This window comes from Gigantopelta aegis, chromosome 11 (assembly GCF_016097555.1).
Source record: "Gigantopelta aegis isolate Gae_Host chromosome 11, Gae_host_genome, whole genome shotgun sequence".
Classification (NCBI taxonomy): domain Eukaryota; kingdom Metazoa; phylum Mollusca; class Gastropoda; order Neomphalida; family Peltospiridae; genus Gigantopelta; species Gigantopelta aegis.
Genome location: NC_054709.1, coordinates 11254740 through 11266765, shown reverse-complemented (window position 1 = coordinate 11266765; position 12026 = coordinate 11254740). Strand labels below are relative to the sequence as shown.

The 12026-nt window shown below is 39.3% G+C and overlaps 1 protein-coding gene across 1 annotated transcript in view; it reads left to right on the top strand.

Annotated features, from left to right (window-relative positions):
• Nucleotides 1-12026, top strand: part of LOC121385207 (heat shock cognate 71 kDa protein-like) — a 41102-nt gene that overhangs the window by 27619 nt on the left and 1457 nt on the right. The window contains exons 4-8 of the mRNA XM_041515778.1: nucleotides 880-1032; nucleotides 2188-2460; nucleotides 5079-5361; nucleotides 7309-7511; nucleotides 10556-10754. Of these exons, the coding sequence (XP_041371712.1) occupies nucleotides 880-1032; nucleotides 2188-2460; nucleotides 5079-5361; nucleotides 7309-7511; nucleotides 10556-10754 (1111 nt within the window). The remainder of the gene's footprint in view (nucleotides 1-879; nucleotides 1033-2187; nucleotides 2461-5078; nucleotides 5362-7308; nucleotides 7512-10555; nucleotides 10755-12026) is intronic.

The following is a 12026-nucleotide window of genomic DNA, read 5'->3' as shown; positions in this document are numbered from 1 at the left end:
ACCAGCCCCAACTTCAGCCAGCAAACGTTTTGCTAACGTTCGCAAACTATTTGACTGATTTCCAATGTGGCCATTTGGTTTACCATGAACCGCACAAACCAGTCTGGCGGACGTTTTCCAGCTCGGTCTGGCTGAACGCAGCCCATTACTTTTCGAAGATTGCTTATTCATAAACAGCGCATGGGATACTTTTGCCGATGTATTTTGCACATTTGTTCAGAATTTGTATGGATATTACTGAAGCACATTTCCATAACCGACAAAAAGAGGTATTGATTAAAAAGTAAAAATCAATGTGCTCTAGCGGCGTCGTTAAATAAAACAAACTTTACTTTTTTGATTAAAAAGAGAAGGTAATTCAAGGTTAGGAACATAATATCAGCGAACTAACATAGAAATGTTTGATGTATTACTAAATTTGGGAACCCTTAATTACTGTCTATTGTTATTATGTAAGAACTGAACAAACATGTTCCTTTCGGTTCTCTTCATTGGCAATTTGGTTCATAGAAATGGGCCAACCACCGCTTGGCTCCAGGCCAGACTAGTCACTATAAACCACTATATTTCGAACATGCACGGATTCGAATGTATGCTATGCTTTTGAAGCCAGTTTAAACAGAAGCTTAATAACCAGACAATTTTTTTTTATTATTATTTTTTTGTTAATTTGGTAACTCACTGATTATTCAATTTAATAAATTTTTGGAAATATTTCACGCAAATTCAAATAGATTCAGATGTTTTATGCGTGCGCAAATCGGATTTGGAGATTCGCGCAAATTTTTAGCCATGTATGTATATGTAAATCCTAGGCCTGTGAATCTGTATTCAATGTTTTGTTAACTCAGATCGCTTTTTATTTGGGTTTTTTAACAGACCGTAACGGACGCAGTTGTAACAGTTCCGGCTTACTTCAACGATTCTCAGCGGCAAGCGACCAAGGATGCAGGAACAATCTCCGGGATGAACGTTCTCCGAATCATCAATGAGCCAACGGCAGCAGCTATTGCATACGGTTTAGACAAAAAGGTATTTTTTTTTAAAAGAAAGGTTTATCCAAGTATTATGTGGTAAGAATGTTGAAATCCTAGTTAGATACATATGTTGGTCGCCACAGCTGGTTTGGACAAGAAGGTATTTAGAAAAAAGAAGATTTATCCAAGTATTATGTGGTAAGAATGTTAAGTCCCAGTTAGATACGTGTTTTGGACACCACTGCTGGTTTGGACAAAAAGGTATTGAGAAAAAGAAGAAGATTTATCCAAGTATTATGTGGTAAGAATGTTAAAGTCCTAGTTAGATATGTGTTTTGGACACCACAGCTGGTTTGGACAAAAAGGTATTTAATTTTTTTTATTTATTATGTGGTTAGAATGTTGAAGTCTTAGTTAGATGCATGTTTTGGTCACCACAGCTGACAAGCACATGTCGCGATAGGAGAGACGATGACTGGGATGTGGAGGTGGACAGCGAAAGAAGTTGAAAGTTAGGAGGAACTGGCAGATCAGGAAGAAACGAGATGGAATTCAAAGGAGAGAAATGAAAGGGGGCAGTGGGATTAAAATAAACGAAAAAATTATGTTGTAAGAATGTTGGAAGTCCTAGTTAGATACATAATATGTTGGTCACCACAGCTTGAGAGTTGCTGCCAAAGCCCGGTACAACAAACTAACCTTGCTGGTGCTCTGCAAGAGGAGCCTGTGTGGTGGCGTAGGGTTTCTTTTTAGAAAAATTCTATATCAAGTTTTGCAAATGCCATTTTCAGATATTCACAGCAGTTATAGGTAATGACGGGGGCGGGATGTAGCCATGTGGTAAAGCGTTCGCTTGATGCGTGGTCTGTCCCCGTCGGTGGACCTATTTGGCTATTTCTCGTTCCAGCCAGTGCTCCACAACTGGTGTAACAAAGGCTGTGGTATGTACTAACCTGTGGGATGGTGCATATAAAAGATCCCTTGCTGCTAATCGAAAAGAGTAGCCCATGGAATGGCGACAGCGGGTTTCCTATCTCAATATCTGTGTGGTCCTTAACCATATGTCCGACTGTAAATAAAATGTGTTGAGTGTGTTGTTAAATAAAACATTTCCTTCCTTCTTTTTTATAGGTAATGAAGAGTCCAATTAACTAATGAAAACGGCACTTTGTCATCTTGGTGATAATAATGTTCTTTTATTTTCCCTTAGGTTGGTGGTGAGAAGAATGTGTTAATCTTTGATCTCGGTGGTGGTACTTTTGATGTGTCGATACTTACAATCGAAGATGGAATCTTTGAGGTGAAGTCGACAGCGGGCGACACACATCTGGGGGGAGAGGATTTCGACAACCGCATGGTGACCCACTTCATCCAGGACTTCAAGAGGAAACACAAGAAGGACATCTCAGAAAACAAGCGAGCAGTTCGACGTCTACGAACGGCCTGTGAACGAGCAAAACGAACTCTATCTTCCAGTAGTCAGGTAAGCTTTATTTAGGTGTCCATTTGAGTTGTAGATGGCCTGTGAATGAGCTAAATGAACACTATCTTCCAGTAGTCAGGTAAGCTTTATTTAGGTGTCCATTTGAGTTGTAGATGGCCTGTGAATGAGCTAAATGAACACTATCTTCCAGTAGTCTGGGAAGCTTTATTTAAATGTCCCTGTGAATGAGCTAAATGAACACTATCTTCCAGTAGTCTGGGAAGCTTTATTTAAATGTCCCTGTGAATGAGCTAAATGAACACTATCTTCCAGTAGTCAGGGAAGCTTTATTTAAATGTCCCTGTGAATGAGCTAAATGAACACTATCTTCCAGTAGTCAGGGAAGCTTTATTTAAATGTCCCTGTGAATGAGCTAAATGAACACTATCTTCCAGTAGTCAGGGAAGCTTTATTTAAATGTCCCTGTGAATGAGCTAAATGAACACTATCTTCCAGTAGTCAGGGAAGCTTTATTTAAATGTCCATTTGAGTTGTAGATGGCCTGTGAATGAGCTAAATGAACACTATCTTCCAGTAGTCTGGGAAGCTTTATTTAAATGTCCCTGTGAATGAGCTAAATGAACACTATCTTCCAGTAGTCAGGGAAGCTTTATTTAAATGTCCCTGTGAATGAGCTAAATGAACACTATCTTCCAGTAGTCAGGTAAGCTTTATTTAGGTGTCCATTTGAGTTGTAGATGGCCTGTGAATGAGCTAAATGAACACTATCTTCCAGTAGTCAGGTAAGCTTTATTTAGGTGTCCATTTGAGTTGTAGATGGCCTGTAAATGAGCTAAATGAACACTATCTTCCAGTAGTCAGGGAAGCTTTATTTAGGTGTCCATTTGAGTTGTAGATGGCCTGTGAATGAGCTAAATGAACACTATCTTCCAGTAGTCAGGGAAGCTTTATTTAAATGTCCATTTGAGTTGTAGATGGCCTGTGAATGAGCTAAATGAACACTATCTTCCAGTAGTCTGGGAAGCTTTATTTAAATGTCCCTGTGAATGAGCTAAATGAACACTATCTTCCAGTAGTCAGGGAAGCTTTATTTAAATGTCCCTGTGAATGAGCTAAATGAACACTATCTTCCAGTAAGTTTGGGAAGCTTTATTTAAATGTCCCTGTGAATGAGCTAAATGAACACTATCTTCCAGTAGTCAGGGAAGCTTTATTTAAATGTCCCTGTGAATGAGCTAAATGAACACTATCTTCCAGTAGTCAGGGAAGCTTTATTTAAATGTCCCTGTGAATGAGCTAAATGAACACTATCTTCCAGTAGTCAGGGAAGCTTTATTTAAATGTCCCTGTGAATGAGCTAAATGAACACTATCTTCCAGTAGTCTGGGAAGCTTTATTTAAATGTCCCTGTGAATGAGCTAAATGAACACTATCTTCCAGTAGTCAGGTAAGCTTTATTTAGGTGTCCATTTGAGTTGTAGATGGCCTGTGAATGAGCTAAATGAACACTATCTTCCAGTAGTCAGGGAAGCTTTATTTAGGTGTCCATTTGAGTTGTAGATGGCCTGTGAATGAGCTAAATGAACACTATCTTCCAGTAGTCAGGGAAGCTTTATTTAGGTGTCCATTTGAGTTGTAGATGGCCTGTGAATGAGCTAAATGAACACTATCTTCCAGTAGTCAGGGAAGCTTTATTTAAATGTCCATTTGAGTTGTAGATGGCCTGTGAATGAGCTAAATGAACACTATCTTCCAACAGGGAAGCTTTATTTAAATGTCCCTGTGAATGATCTTCTTCCAGTAGTCAGGGAAGCTTTATTTAAATGGTGAATGAGCCATTTTCCAGTAGTTGTAGATGGCCTGTGTGAATGAGCTAAATGAACACTATCTTCCAGTAGTCTTTATTTAAATGGTGAATGAAGCACTATCTTCCAGTAGTCAGGGAAGCTTTATTTAAATGTCCCTGTGAATGAGCTAAATGAACACTATCTTCCAGTAGTCAGGTAAGCTTTATTTAGGTGTCCATTTGAGTTGTAGATGGCCTGTGAATGAGCTAAATGAACACTATCTTCCAGTAGTCAGGGAAGCTTTATTTAAATGTCCATTTGAGTTGTAGATGGCCTGTGAATGAGCTAAATGAACACTATCTTCCAGTAGTCAGGTAAGCTTTATTTAGGTGTCCATTTGAGTTGTAGATGGCCTGTGAATGAGCTAAATGAACACTATCTTCCAGTAGTCTGGGAAGCTTTATTTAGGAGTCTGTGAATGAGCAACATGAACCCTATCACTACTGATTTCACATAAGGAATAATGATGTTGTTCTTATTCGAAATGATTTGCATAAATATTTTGTAAGACAATTTACAATGCTTACATGAAAGCCAAAGTAGGAATAACAGTTCTTATTCGTTGTTAGGAATACAAATTATACAGTGAAAATTAGATTTAAACACTTAGCTTATGGTTCATAATTTTATGATAAAGTTAATCTTCAAAAAAATATTTGAGTTGGAAACATTCTTTCACTAAGTTTTGTTTAATAAAACGTTTTAAAGGATTTATGAATATTGCACAAGAATAATCATTGTTCTAGAGTTTAATTTAATTTAATTTCATAATAAATATTTTTTAAAAAGTAAAAAAAAAATTCATTTCAGGCTAGTATTGAAATAGACTCCCTCTTTGAAGGCATCGATTTTTACACCAGCATCACCCGGGCTAGATTTGAGGAACTTAACGCCGATCTCTTCAGAGGAACGCTGGAACCTGTGGAGAAAGCGATGCGTGATGCAAAGTACGACAAGGGTCAAATCCACGACATTGTTCTGGTGGGCGGGTCAACTCGAATCCCCAAGATCCAGAAATTGTTGCAGGATTTCTTCAATGGCAAGGAGCTGTGTAAAAGTATCAACCCAGACGAGGCTGTCGCGTACGGAGCAGGTATGAAATATTATGGAAAACTGTTTTTAAATTAACAGTTTGAATTACAATAGTATAGCCAATGGTATAGTAACAGGGTTCCACCCTCTCTCTATTTTATCTTGCTCTGGATCATTTGTCAGTATATAGATAATACTATATGAGCGGCTGTTAGATACCGTTTATCTTACAACAAAATGTTTAAAAACGTATCTTAACAAGCAAAAGCGAGTTGGATACGTTTTTAACCTTCTGAGTACTGCAGGCAAGATATCTCGCCCGACGTCACGTCAGTTGACATACTGTATACTGTATACAATGCATTCCCCAATTCATATTTCCCACAATTTTGCACACGACACTCACCGGAAACAGAAATATAATAAAAGAAAAAAGATTTTTTATCAAAATGGTGGCTTTTGTTTTGATTTTTTCAATTGAAAATACCTTGAAATTTTGAGTTCAAGAAGTGGTTTTCGGCAAGTATTTTCGCTTGACAACAATGGCGGCACGTCGCGGTCATTTTCAAGGATCGATGGCTGATTGTGACAGCTAATTTGATGATAAATTTGATTATTTTACCAACAACGAAAATCACCAAATATTACAATATGAATCGTAGTTCGGGTTTAAAAAAAATCTGGTCAGAAATCTACTGTTATCGGGAATAATGGACATAAATACTGGACAGCTGGCCACAAATGCCCGTAAGTAAACGCAACTTTTTCGATTTTTTGCCTAATTTAATCACCATTAGTTGATCTAAAAATAATAAAAATTACAAAAAACCCATAAAAATAATGCTTACCGATTCATATATGAACTTTATTTCATGTATTTGTAAAACATTTAAGTGAATATATGTGAGTAAAAATTATAAACTTGTACCCACTCAACGTGGTTTTTGTTAAAAATTAATCCAGTAGTCTAAAGGTTAAACAATTTGTAAGATAATCGGTATCTAACGGACACGAATGTAGTATTCTATTTCTTATATATCTTCAGAAAACAATTTTAAAATAAATTAAAATGCCAACTAAAAACCTATGTACGACCTTAGTCAAGTCAATTTCAGGTTAACTTGTATGTCACATCCAGTGATCGATTTCTACTGTGCTTTTTCATTGGGTGGTAAGGCATTGGTGACCTGGTCATCACATATGTCTGTAAAATGTTACAGCTCGTATCTGTTAACAAGTATGTGTTATCAAAAATAGCAATTAATGTTCTCACCAACAGGTGTGTAAGAAAACAATTTATCCTGCAACCACTATATTAACAGATTATGAAAACCAGATGAAGCAAAGTCATATCCTGCTACTAGAAACATATGACTTGTGATGTGACATACATTTTGCATAGACATCCTTAGATACATCATAAAATCATTAACTTAAATTATCATGCAATGTAGCTGAAATAAACAGGAATAATAGTTTTTTCTTCATTTTTGGATGGATAAATATAGAATACTAAACGAGCTTGCCTGTCATACCATTTTTATGAAATGAGTGAACAGGTTTGGTATTGACGAGCAAAAGCGAGTCAGATACCAACACTGTTCACGAGTTTCATAAAAATGGTATGACAGGCAAGCTCGTTTAGTATTTTATTTATTACAAGCCACAATGCAGAAGTAAGCAGATTCTGAGACCTACAACATGTTATTGTTCTACGAATTGGGTCAGCAAGTGATCAACGTCACGCAAATATTAACTAGTTAGATATTGAGTGATTGTTATTACATGAGCAATATCTTACACTGGTGTGTAATAAAGACAGTTAATGACAAAGAATAACTAGTTAGATATTGAGTGATTGTTATGACATGAGCAATATCTTACACTGGTGTGTAATAAAGACAGTTAATGACATAGAATATCAGCTTTATCCAGTGCAGTGACGCTAAGTGGAATTCCCTGTTGTTATTCACACTGTTGTAGAGCTACGGATAACTTTGTGTTACAGCTGTGCAGGCTGCGATTCTGTCTGGCGACAAGTCAGAGGCGGTTCAGGACTTGTTACTTCTCGACGTGGCGCCTCTGTCGCTGGGCATCGAGACGGCCGGCGGTGTGATGACCAGTCTGATCAAGAGAAATACTACGATTCCCACCAAACAGACGCAAACGTTCACCACCTACTCGGACAACCAGCCCGGAGTGCTCATTCAGGTAATTGTTTCTATGTGAAATACTGTAAATCTGCGGTTGGTCTCCATTGGGCTATTTCTTGCTCCAGCCAGTGCTTCACAACTGGTGTAACAAAGGCTGTGGTAAGCACTATCCTATTTGTGGGATGGTGCATATAAAAGATCCCTTGCTGCTGATCGAAAAGAGTAGCCCATGAAGTGGCGACAGCGGGTTTCCTCTCTCAATTTCTGTGTGGTCCTCAACCATATGTCTGATGCCATATAACCGTAAATAAAATGTGTTGGGTGCGTCGTTAAATTAAAAAATTTCCTTCCTTTACTGTAAATCTAGAACGTTTTACAAGCTACAAAGTACTGCGAAAACTGCGAGTGACTACCGAGCGCAGTACATTCTCTAGGCAGTAGTATATATGATTATATTTGTTAAAGGGACATTCCTGGGTTTGCTGCAATTTTTAAGATGTTATCGACTAACAGAGACTTTTTAACGATTGTAATTACATATCAAATATATTTTTCTGCATAAAATATTAGTGGCTGTATATTAAACGTGTTTCTGATCGTTCTAATATTTGTACTAGGTTAAATTTCCTTTTATTTCCTAAAATATAGTTTTTTCGTACGTACGGAATTATTTGTAGATAAAATCCAGTTTGAGCTTCTTAGAAGTATTAAGACGATCAGAAACACATTGAATATACAGACACTGATATTCTAAACAAGAAAATATGTTTAATATGTAAGTTTAATCGTAGAAATATTTTATTAGTCAGAAACATCTTACAATGGAGCAAACTCGGGAATGTCCCTTTAAGTAACTAAAAGACAATAATATCAGTACTATCAAAAATATGGCTTTAATTTAGCCTCGGCCTTGTATGCTAAACATTTCAAAGTGATACACAATAGCAAACCAGAGATATACATGCTGCTGTTAAGGGGTTTAACGTGCATATATGCCACGAAGGCTTCACGCACGCCTGTCATGGGCTTAGTCTCTGGCCTTTGCCAGTGACTGAGTCTAGGACAAGGGAGGGGGGGGGGGGGGGGATGAGTTTGAAGTGGACAGAATTTTGAATAAGTATTTAGTTACGTCCAGCGACTGCGCGGACCGACTAGTAGACACCGAAAATGGGCCGTGTTCTGACTGGCTGAATTTCGATTCCTTCGGGTCTAACTAGGAAAACCTATAACTACAGAGAATACCTGCACCTAACATCATGTCCGGACTAGAAATTTAAACCCAAAAATAAGTTTGACTGCTCGGCCGAAAAGGTTTTAGGGTGATTTGAGCAATTGAACGGGCGCCAAAGTAAATTGCGTTGGACTATTTATAAAAAAATAAACATAAGAATTTTGAAGCTCGATCGAAAACGTTTTAAGTCCAACTAAGCCCAAAAAGGAGGATACCTGTCCTAGGTAAGGTTGGTCTACTTCGGGAAGCTTGGAGTGTCTCGGAGTGACGGCAGCTGTTTCCTAAGTTGTTGGAGCTGTTTGACCACCAGGGAATAGTCGGGGCCGCAGACCGCTTTGAGCATCCTGTGGATCGATCTGTTGTCGAGTTCCCAAAACAGGATGCACTGCCTGTAGGTCTGGTCCCTTCTGTGCGTGACGACTATTCCCTTGGTTCCACCGAAGATCTTGGAGTGGAGCTCAAAACTGCTGCCGTCCTCCATTGGTTTCCAGCTGGTGTTGAGAAATCCTCCCCGATGTAGGCGTGGTTCGAGCGTGTCCCCCTGCATGTACTGATGGAGGTGATGGCGAAGTCCACTGATGGCAATGGTCCATTCGTCGTCAGCAGGGGGAGCGGATTCCAGCGGCGGCTTTGTCTTGGCTGGCTGGGTGGTCGGTGATGTCGCCTTCCTTTTCGCCGCCGGAACAACAAGTCCATGGGGCGACTCGACGGGAGCGGTCGTTACTGACCACTGCACCGGAGTCGTCGTCTTTGGGGTGGAGGTCGAAGTCGGTGGTGGCACACTCGTCCTTTGGAACATCTGAATGTCCTGGGTGGTGTACGACCGTTCCGGGGATGCAGGGGCCACGAGTGGTTGCTTCCTCTCCGGATGACTCGGTGGGGGCGGTGTCACAGAAGGGAGCGCCACTGGCGGTTGAGCCGCCAGCTTTGTCCCCCCCTGGGCCGTCCCCAACACCGGTTTCTTCCTTCTTCTTCCTCTTCCAGTCCCCCCTTTCCTCTTCTGTGGAGGCGGGTCACCGTACACCAAAGTCACGGTCGCCCGTGACCCGGTATACGTGACCCGAAACTCCAGCATAGGGCCGAAGCTGGCAATCAGTCCCCCCAGGTGGGGGGGCAGCTCGAGAGCGCAAGTAGACACGTCCACCTTCATTGAAAGACAGCTCAGTTCTCCGATATACATGCATGCTTATTTTACACTGGACACTAGCTTTCCAATCAATTAAAATAATATGTGATATTAACTTTTTCACCTCAGCTTGCTGCTAAAACAACGTGGTTGTGTTGTTTTGTAATATCACTTGTCAATTCAGATCGATTATTTTCTAAACGCCGTTTTGGCCATTGGTGACCAGTTGCAATACTTTATGATGGAGTATGTAGTATCTTTCAAGTATTTGGAGACAGAGTTTATGGCTAATACAGTGACGTGAAACCCCTCTAAACTGGGCCCTCTGTAAACTGCATAACTGTCAAAACTGGATATTTTTTTACAAATCCCATTTAAATATCAGTACAGAAAGTAACCTCTCTAAACTCGATACCAGTTAAAACTGGTGGGAATCTCGAATTGAAAACAAAAACTTGCGTTAAGTTTAATTTTACATAACCTGTTAAAACCAAGTATGTATGCACCATCAGAAAAGAAGGGTGACATCAAACTAGACTTGTGTGAGTGCATGTCAAACGAAACAATTGCAATTGCAGTTTTTCAGAGGTCTGAAACGTGCATGTAAATTCGTTAAAATTGCACTTCTAAACGGTAAATGTTCAGACATTTTAAATCATACTTTGAACTGTTGATATACCAATAATTACTACACATACTATCTTTCAATGCCAGTCATTAATTTCTGGCAATTTTTGTTTTCCAGGTGTACGAAGGTGAGCGTGCCATGACCAAGGACAATAACCTTCTGGGCAAGTTCGAACTGACTGGCATCCCCCCTGCCCCTCGGGGTGTCCCCCAGATTGAGGTAACCTTTGACATCGATGCCAACGGTATCCTGAACGTATCGGCCGTCGACAAGAGCACGGGCAAGGAAAATAAGATCACCATCACCAACGACAAAGGTGATTAGTGCAAAAACTCTGTAGGCTGCAAGCTCAGATGTAGAACGATTGCTTAAAAATCTGACTAGTAATTGTGGCATAATGAGGAACATTTTATTTTTTAAATTTGAAAATTGGTTTGCAAAACTAGTAACTAATATGTAAGTTTAAAAATTTGTGGAGCCAGGCTTTTATCACCTATATTTCTGGACTCCGATAATCGGCACCATTCCTCACCATTCCTCAAAGGCTGTCGTTTTTTATTCCCAATCCTAACGCAGATACTACATCATGTACTTCATCAACATTCTAGATGTATTTTAACATTCCAAATGTATTTTAAACAAGCTGATTGTTCTGGTTTGACTAATGATATGCTGTGCATCTAGTGTCATAAAAAGCAGTCTAGAAATTGGAATTTAGTTTTCAACAGTTAATTTAAAAAGCAGGGCACAATATTTCGAAACCGGAAGCTGGTTCACATGATTTATACTTTGGAAACCAATTGTTCAGTTGCATGTAGTATATTTGCACAGCCTTATCAATTACTTGAAACCTGTTTTGAAATTACATGGTTCCGCACGGTCTTGAAAAGTGCTTGAATTTAGGAGTTTGAAATGAAAAGTGCTTATTGAAATGAAAAATGCAAAAGTGCTTGAAAAGTGCTTGAATTTCATGTCAGTGCGACTAGCGCGTCATTTTAACCAGCAATAACGGAACAATCTCGAAAGAAATCTAGCATTTATACTTCCGTGTTCGTACTTTCATTCCAGCACTCACGATGTTCCGCGACCTGAATGTACTCGGCCCATTCTGGGACAAATGCTATGTTCCGAATGCCTCAGCCGAGATTTACTGATTATTGACGAGCGTAATAGCCTCGTTTTGAGAACTGCAAACAATAGTCAGGCGAGACGACACGGAATCACTTAGATTTTGAAGTTTTTGCAAGCACATGTTCAAATTTAAACATGCCTAGTGGAAAAAGTGTTTTTAACAAAACGTGGTGTCGAAAATATGCGTGGATCAGAGAGAGTAAGGACGTGTCAAAGGCCGTGTGTTCCTGTTGTTGCAAGGATATTAACATTGGTGCCATGGGCGAGAGCGCACTCAAATCACATGATTTCTATTCTTTTCTATTAAAAAAACATTGTTCGAAAAGGCTGGTTAAGGTTTGTAGTTATGGTCCTTGAAAACATAAGGTAGGTCCTTGAAAAGTGCTTGAATTTTATGGGTCCTTGCCTGTATGAACCATGAATTAGTTTAAATTTAAGACCATTTACAGGGAACATT